This window comes from Cynoglossus semilaevis, chromosome 19, assembly GCF_000523025.1.
Source record: "Cynoglossus semilaevis isolate Cse_v1.0 chromosome 19, Cse_v1.0, whole genome shotgun sequence".
NCBI classification, from domain to species: Eukaryota; Metazoa; Chordata; class Actinopteri; order Pleuronectiformes; family Cynoglossidae; genus Cynoglossus; species Cynoglossus semilaevis.
Window position 1 is genome coordinate 14107026 of NC_024325.1, and position 8054 is coordinate 14115079.

The following is an 8054-nucleotide window of genomic DNA, read 5'->3' on the forward strand; positions in this document are numbered from 1 at the left end:
TCCATTAGTTAGAAAACAACATCACACTTTCACCACTTGGTGGTGTATTTTCTTTGCTTTTAATGCTAATAAGACGTCTGATGAACTCACTTGCAGGACAAAAGCGGCCACTACGCCCAGGACGGCTAAGAGCATCATCCGACCCATCCAGCCCAGGTCGATGTTCTTGGAGAGCAGGAAGCGTGCCCTGCTGAGCTTCTTGGCCGTGTGAGGTGGATACCTCATGCTGTTGATGCCCTCCATCTTCAGCTTCTTGATCAGACAGCTGCGCAGGTGGCTCAGCTGGTCGAAGGTGAACTTGCCGTGGTAGCAGCCCATCCCACTGTTCCCTGTTTGCCACAGACACATAAGTCAGTTGTCCATCGATCCATGACAACAGACATAGAAATCCAAGGTCCAGACAGACTTTGTGACCTGCTTTTAAACAGTTACTGAAGTTCAAGTTCTAAACAGCTACAGTCGGTGAACACAGCGGGATTTGAACCTGCGACAGTTTTTACCTCACAGCACACCTAGTTGGTTTTTATAACTGAACATTGACTTTTGTTCAACTTTCACACAGTCATTTCACTAACCCATAGCCTGCTCTAAAAAATACACCTCTAATCCAGCAGGGGGCACTCAGGGGGCATTTTCCATGAATATTTACATGTTAATTGGTAATAAAAAAAATCGATACAGTATCGTGAAACTAAATATTGCAATTGTATTTTGATCTCTGATTATCTGTATTTTCTCACAGCTCTACTCCCTTCCTTTTTTATTTTCTAACAGTTCTGAGGAGGTGAACCGGGGTGAATGGGTTCACCTACAGTCGGCGCTGCTTCAACTCACCCACTCCTCCAAAGGGCAGACTGCTGACAGAATAGTGAATCAGACAGTCGTTGGCCACCATGGCTCCACTGGACGTGGACGACAACATTTTCTGAATCACCTTCACGGAGAAGAAACGACAAAAGACGTTTTTCAGACGAGATAGTTCTAAAAAGTACATATAATAAATAACTCAACACCATCTCTTCCAAATACCTCATTATCAGATGAGAAGATGTAGAGGGCCAGCGGTTTCTCTCTCTTCTTGATAAACCTGATGGCTTCGTCCAGGTCACTGACAGGCAGGATGGGCAGCAGAGGTCCAAAGATCTCCTCCTGCATCACCTTGGCCTCCGGCTTCACGTCCCGGAGAATCGTGGGAGCTGAACACAACAGACGCATAATTTTACTTTTTTCAGTTTTCTCTGAACTACTGTTTCTACAGGTGAGGTTTTTTCTCAGCTTCCTTACCGATGTAGCAGTTGGCCTCGTCGTTGTCGCCCCCTAGTGCCACGGTGCTGTCGTCCATCATGGCCTTGATCCTCTTGAAGTGTCGCTGGTTAATGATGCGTCCGTAGTCAGCGCATGTTTTGGGGTTTTCAGTGTAGAAATCCTACCAGAACAGAAAATTTAATAAGAACAGTGACAACACCAAGTCCTTTCAGAATAAAAGCATCTGGACTCTGAAGGTCTTTCACTTTACTTTGGAGGGAAGTGGATTATTGAGTTTGGTTTTTGTGTCGTTGGTGTTTGGCTCTAACAGATTTCACTGGTATAATACGTATCATATGTGTGTTTTCTGTCTTCCGTACCTTGATGGCCTTCCTGATCTCCTCAATGACTCGCTCCTGGATGCTGGGGTCACAGAGGACGTAGTCCGGAGCGATGCACGTCTGACCACAGTTGGTGTATTTTCCCCAGGTGATGCGTCTGCAGTGAACAGGTAGGGAGAGTGTCTGACACCAAGCTCTGGGGCGGGGAACATTCCAGGTTCCACCGTTTACGTTCTCACACTGTTTTTACCTGCAGGCTATGGTGAGGTCACAGTTCTTGTCGATGTAGCAGGGGCTCTTTCCTCCCAGCTCCAGGGTGACGGGGGTGAGGAATTTGGAGGCAGCCTCCATGATGGCTTTTCCCACCAGGCTGTTCCCGGTGTAGAAAATGTGGTCGAAGCGCTGACGCAGCAGCTCCTGGGTCTCGACCACTCCTCCTGTCACGACAGGGTACAGCTCCTGAAACACGCAGGGAGGAAACACACATTCAGGTATGTGTGGTGTTGTTGTTCAACAAAGACAGGATTACAAGCATTTATTAAAATACATTTTTATACAAATTTAACAGCCTTTACTGGAGATTTGATTAAACATAATATTTTGCAGTAACAATAATAACAATTATTGTTACTATTATTATTTTTAAATAAGTTATAGTAAATTATAATAAGTTATATGTTTGACATATTAAAAATTACATCTCCAAAATTATCAGCCAAAAAACAACAACTTTAAGACTTCCTGATTAGTAATCCCAAGAGTGATCACAAGATGTCACTGTCAGCAGTCATGAACCTGGGTTACACAGTTACTAGTTCTGGTGTGAACCCAGACGTGGTGTGAATCCACTCTTACTTTGTCAATATAGAGGGGCAGCAGATCCTCCATGACCTTGGCAGTGTGAACGCAGACCTCAGATGGTTTGATCACAGCCGCGTTTCCTACACATGGAAACAACGACAGCATGATTAATGTGACAGTCCTACAGCAAAGGCATCACTTCCCTTCTTTTTCAGCTCAGCTGTTCATCTGTCAGCTGTTCTCTGAGTGTGTCAGCAGGTCGGTCGCTCCTGTTGTTGTTTTCACTCAGCTTATATAAAAGTCTACGACACACTTGACTCAAGTTTTATAAAATAAATACTAACAAAAGAAAGGCAACTAAAAAAATGTTTAGTCAAATTTAGAAATGTTGATTTTTATAGATTCATTTTGGACAACAAGCCACGATAATCAGATTAAAAGTTGGAGATTTGTTTGACATCCACTGTAGGTCACATTAATGATCATCTGAAGGTGGCGTTGTCTTCCTCTTGTCTCACTGTGCTCTTTGTCCCATCCAAAAGTCAAGGGTAAGACTTAGTGGAGCACAAGCCAAGACCTATGCTCTACTGAGTCGACACTACACCCCCCCCTGGTGTAAGATCTGATACTGCCACAGAGCAAAGGATAAAGTCCAGGCTGTGTAAACACCCAGACTCACTGACACTTGACTCTTCAACCAGAGTCAGCGTTCGACACCGGGTGGAAATAGTTTTTTATACAAAAATAAATATGGATATCTGTTCTAACTTAAAGCTATTAGCTGAGCACAGTGACATGGAGACGGTGCTGAGTCAGCTGTTCTGTGTTCAACCACAGAGAGGGAACAGCCCTCACTACAGTTTACATGACAAAAAGCCAGAGTTCACAGACTCACGGCGTGGAGCGGCCGTGAATTATTCATGGGTTTGCTCATCGTCTTGATCCAGAGTGAGAGTTTTTTCCAGAGGTCACCGTTTGACTTTTCACCCACTCTGATTGAACTTGTGTGATGATAAAAAGAAAGAGTAGGTCTAATCACAAAACTGCACCAAAATACTCACAGTCCCCACCTGTGGTACAGCCACACCTTCAGTGAGTACTGGGACAAATGTCAACGGAACAAGATAGTACTGTGAGATAGAACGCTGACCTTCTCACACCTTAGAACACCTTCACGCAAACACACAAGGTGTGAAAACACCTGGGTTGACCTGTTGACGTGTTCCTCAGCACGAGGAACAGATGGAACGGAAGAGGTGTCACAGGAATGGGACGACGATGTGGTTCAATCGGTCCAATTTTGAAACAAAATCGACGACGTCGTGACTGCCTACAAGTTACTCTTCGACTGGAAAAAGAAGCAACTGCCGATCTGAATGTTTGGTGAGCCGGTTCCTGCTACTACACTTTCGGAAACCGTGGAAGAGGAGCCCCAAGAAATGGCACCACCCTCTGAAGAGACGTAAAATCAATCATCGGCTGCACAGTAAAAGTCATCATCATTTTACTGCGCATAAATATGATGTCACTACTTCGCGGAAATTCAGTTCGATAAACGAGGGACCGCTGTCCTGTAGCTACTGTGTGATAACAGTCAACAGCTTCTGTAAGTCACACCAACGAACGTGATTCATGGAAATGGGAGGAAGGAAAAGAAGTACCAGCAGCGATGGCTCCGATGAGAGGCTTGATGGTGACGGCCCACGGATAGTTCCAGGAGCCAATGATCAGCACCACTCCCAGTGGCTCGGGCTTGATGTAGATGGTGTCAGAGATGGTAACCAGGTTCTTCTCCACAGGTCGGGGGGCGGCCCACTCCTTCAGCTTGCTGACGGTCAGGTTGATCTCCGATTCCAGACCCAGGGTCTCATACAGCTCTGTCCCCACAACACTCTGTGGAAAATAGATTTTAAAAAATCTGGTTTTTATTGAACGTTTAAAGACCTGATCTCACGTCCAAAGTTCCTGTTCCTCTCATTTACAAAAATCAGTATTTGTCATTTTATAGAACATCAGCAGAACATCTCGGGGGGGGAAAACACCCTTGTAGATGCTTGTGTTTGTGGAGCTCTGCCCTGGACGTCCGAGGTTCCACACTGACCTCCACACTGACCTTCATGAGCCACAGCTACTCGCTGGAGATACTGATGAACTTGGACTCGCCGCTCACCTTATTGAGGTCCTTCATGAGGGCATCTGAAATCTCCTTCTGTCTCTCAGTGAATAGACGCTTCAGGCTCTTCAGCTGGCGGATGCGGTGATCCAAACACAGGGACCTTCCTGTTTCAAAGGCCCGTCTGGCACAAGCCACCGCCTGCTGCTCTCTGGACATTCTGGGGACACAGTCAAAATCACCAATTACTTTTATTGTTCCGATCCTCCACGTTTTAACCAGTGTGTCTGTTGCATCACTGCAGCGAATGAGACAGAAATCCAGTTTCCTTTATAGGTCGTAAAAGCCTGAACTAGACTGTATAAACAAAGTTCGGTTCATTTTTGTCGACTAAATCTAATTTAAATTGTGTATTTAAAAAAATATTAGTCAAATAAAACAACACTAAAGTCGACAGGACCAAATTGAGACGAAAACTAAGATAATTTTAAGCAATTTTAGCAGTGTGAAACAGAGCCAATAGTTGGCAGTAATGCAACTCCAAAAGAGTGCAGTACTGATGGTATAACACAGGAGGTGTACAGCTCCTGAACTCTGTGCTATATGAAACGGACCAGTCTGTCAGTTTAGTAGTTTTTTAGAACCTGAAATAAATCTGACTGATTTAACGAATTGTTTTCATACACAGGTATAAAGTGACACCAGTGCAGACACAACTCATGGACCGGGCACATCGTCACTACATCGTCAGCGACCTCTGCAGTTAAGAGAGAGGTATTTACGTGTTTATCTAAGTTTAACAAAAAACAAACAAAGAATATCCCTTACGGCCACGTTTAAGGACCGCAGCCCGTTCTCCTACAAACCCGTTTTTGTTGTTGTTGTTTTTTTAAACTGTGGTTTTCAGTGTTGCTCTTTGTCCGGCAGCACAATACGATGAAAAAAGACACCATGAGAATTATGTATTGACACACACACACACCCTGTGTGTTTATTTCACTCTAACTAAACTACACCCTACATCACAGATTACTCTCCAAAAATGGCGAACTTAATTTGACGTGATAATGTTGCCCTGTACAGTTATAGACGTGCTTTCTTTCTGGAACTTACCACGGCTGCGCTGATCGGACTTGAAGCTTAACACGACAAATAGCAGGAACATAATGCTGTAAATGTGTTTAATTCTCACCTGAGTTGTTTCAGTACAGAACAAGAAGGAACCTCCGGGTGTTGATGGTTCGTTACCACAGTAGACGGATCCGCATAGGAAGGCGCTGCAGGTCGATGACACTAGCGGTTCTCCTTCCCCTCCCGTTAGACTCCGCCCACAAACATACGCGTCACGTAATGGGCGGGGATTTGGTCTGTGAGGGTGGGGCTAAAACAGCGTCTGAGTCTGAAACCTTCATCAGCAAAAGCGCTTTTTAGAATAATCTTACCAGTAAATAAAATTCGCCGAGAGCGAAAACATTTAAATGACGACAGTTGAGCGATGTATACATTTTAAAATACAGTAGTGATTATATTTATAAAGTACACGTCGATAATTGGTGGACAATTTACAACAATTTTATGAGTTGTTTAATAAATTGTCAGCAATTGTACCAAAGAAAAAGAAACGTCCAGGCAACGATATTTATCGAAATAATCGCGGTAGTATAGCATGTAGTATGACACACATTATTAGTATAATCACGTACAGTGATTTGAAGTCTACATTTCTTGCTCCATCCTAAGATGACATATCGTATCTTGAGTTAACAGGAGAGTGCCTTCATATTATTATTATTCTTACCGTTAGCAAGCTAGCCAAACATTTAGTGTAAAACATTTTTTTTTTCTTTTTAAACACAGTCAGGCTCACGAGCCAATTGTTCCTCAGAGAGTGACTGGAAAAAATACAGGATGGAATTCCTTGTATTGGTTTTATACCTGCTTCATACAATTAATACTGATGTGTGAAGAAATCAAGTCCTAGATGGTAAAACTGGTAACCAGTAACTCGGGAAAATTAGTCTAAACTGTAAACCCACAGCTATGAGGGGATTTGCTCTTGTCCCCCTGTTTTATGAGTTTTACACGCCACAGCTTGCCTCTTGTGGTATGCAGGCAGGAATTCTTTGACTTTTTTTTAACACTTTAAATGGACTTCTAAACGGTCGATATTTTAGTATGAGCTTTAGCTGTTTATAACATAAAATATGTATTAAATCACACTTTGAATTCCATGAACAAGAGCAACTAAAATGGAATTGTTTCTGAAAAAAAAATCTAAATTTAAAACACACGTAATCTCCAAGATTCCATAATCTCCAAATTTTGCGGCAGAGAAATAAAAGCTACTTAGTAAAACTACAAATCTGGGTAAATGCTGACGTGTTGGTTTCGCTCTGTAGTTGTGGATAAATCTGTTTTTTAACCGGTGCCAGGAATGACACGTACCCTGGAGATCTCAGCACCATGTGATCCTGTGTGACGCAATGATCCAGGCTGCTCTTCCAGGAACATAATCCTGGAATAACATCTGGGTCGTCCAAGTCCCACAGGTGCAGTTATACAATAATAATAAAAAGAAATAACGACGACTTTCTTTAGATCATTATATGACATGACAAAGTTACATGTATATAGATTTATTTGTACATTTTTAGTCTTTAAAAATGTATTTTATTCATTACTAAACATGTTTTTTACAACAACAAATTCATAGGTCACATAGGCAGTTGCCTAGGGCGCCATCTGGTGGAGGGGCACGGGTTTGTAGGTCACCCTCAGCTCATTTTGCATAGAATTATCTTACTATATATATTATGACTATGTTATATTATTATATAACCCGACCCACACATCCAGATCAACAAGAGGAAATAAAAGTTTCAAATTCGGTGGAAGTGAATTCAAAATATGATGTGATTTAATGACCCACCTGTGATGCTCCCACATTCTTACTGCTTTAAAGCCTTTAATGAACCCAACAGGATAGAGAGACATTTTAACAGTGTTGTTCCATTTTTTAAAATAATCTCAACTCGTTGTGTAAACTATTCTAATTTTGGCTAAATAATCAGATTGGAGATCAAGAACAAAACTAATCTCATGATTGGAGATTAAGAACAAAACTAATCTCCCAAATTGAATCTGGGTCAGTTCTCATCGGTGATGCCTCGGCTTCATGTTAAAATATGGATTAGTTAAACGTTAACTTTATTTTAATCTTTTTTTTGTTTTTCCCTTGTTTAAACTCTCTAATGTAAAGAGTCACACCACCGTGTCATGTGACAGAACCTACAGGATCCGTCTCTTCCATCACATCCATTTCTTACTTCCACGCCGTCTGGAAGACTTTCATCCACTGCCAGGCTGGAATCACACTCAGCTACAAGTTTTCAAATCCAGGGACACTTTTATTTCCCTCCACATGGTCTACGACCAAGACGTAAATCATCAGCCTCGCTGTGCAGAGCAGGGATTAGACTTAAAAAATCTCTCAGCTGGACTGGGAATGTGGACAGAGGTTCTGCATCAAACACTGGTGTGTGTGTGTGTGTGTG

General features: G+C 42.6%; 2 protein-coding genes across 4 annotated transcripts in view; one reads left to right on the forward strand and one right to left on the reverse strand.

Moving 5' to 3' along the window:
* Positions 1-6: 6 nt before the first annotated feature.
* Positions 7-5848, reverse strand: aldh3a2b (aldehyde dehydrogenase 3 family, member A2b). Its single transcript, XM_025065731.1, has 10 exons — positions 5693-5848; positions 4558-4720; positions 4049-4280; positions 2442-2527; positions 1837-2045; positions 1626-1743; positions 1285-1426; positions 1030-1196; positions 835-934; positions 7-329 (listed from the first exon to the last, which is right to left on the reverse strand). Exons 2-10 carry the CDS (start codon positions 4717-4719, stop codon positions 22-24), a joined length of 1524 nt encoding a protein of 507 aa, XP_024921499.1. The 5' UTR covers position 4720; positions 5693-5848; the 3' UTR covers positions 7-21.
* LOC103395456 (homeobox protein aristaless-like 3) overlaps positions 1953-8054 on the forward strand; it is an 11442-nt gene continuing 5340 nt past the window's right edge. For 2 of the 3 annotated variants that reach the window (XM_025065745.1, XM_008333173.2), the window contains exons 1-2: positions 1953-2077; positions 5189-5274. The gene's annotated coding sequence lies outside the window, so the exon portion shown is untranslated. Of the gene's footprint in view, positions 2078-4728; positions 5275-8054 lie in introns of those variants that run through there. The other variant, XM_025065746.1, reaches the window with a different exon arrangement.

Bases quoted from the DNA above. Each gene is read 5' to 3' on its own strand.
- aldh3a2b (XM_025065731.1), bottom strand. From the start codon at position 4,719: ATGTCCAGAGAGCAGCAGGCGGTGGCTTGTGCCAGACGGGCCTTTGAA. The intron at 2,528-4,048 runs GTACTTCTTTTC...TTCCATGTGTAG, and splicing joins CATCGGAGCCATCGCTGCTG to GAAACGCGGCTGTGATCAAA. The intron at 935-1,029 runs GTATTTGGAAGA...TTCTCCGTGAAG, and splicing joins TCTTCTCATCTGATAATGAG to GTGATTCAGAAAATGTTGTC.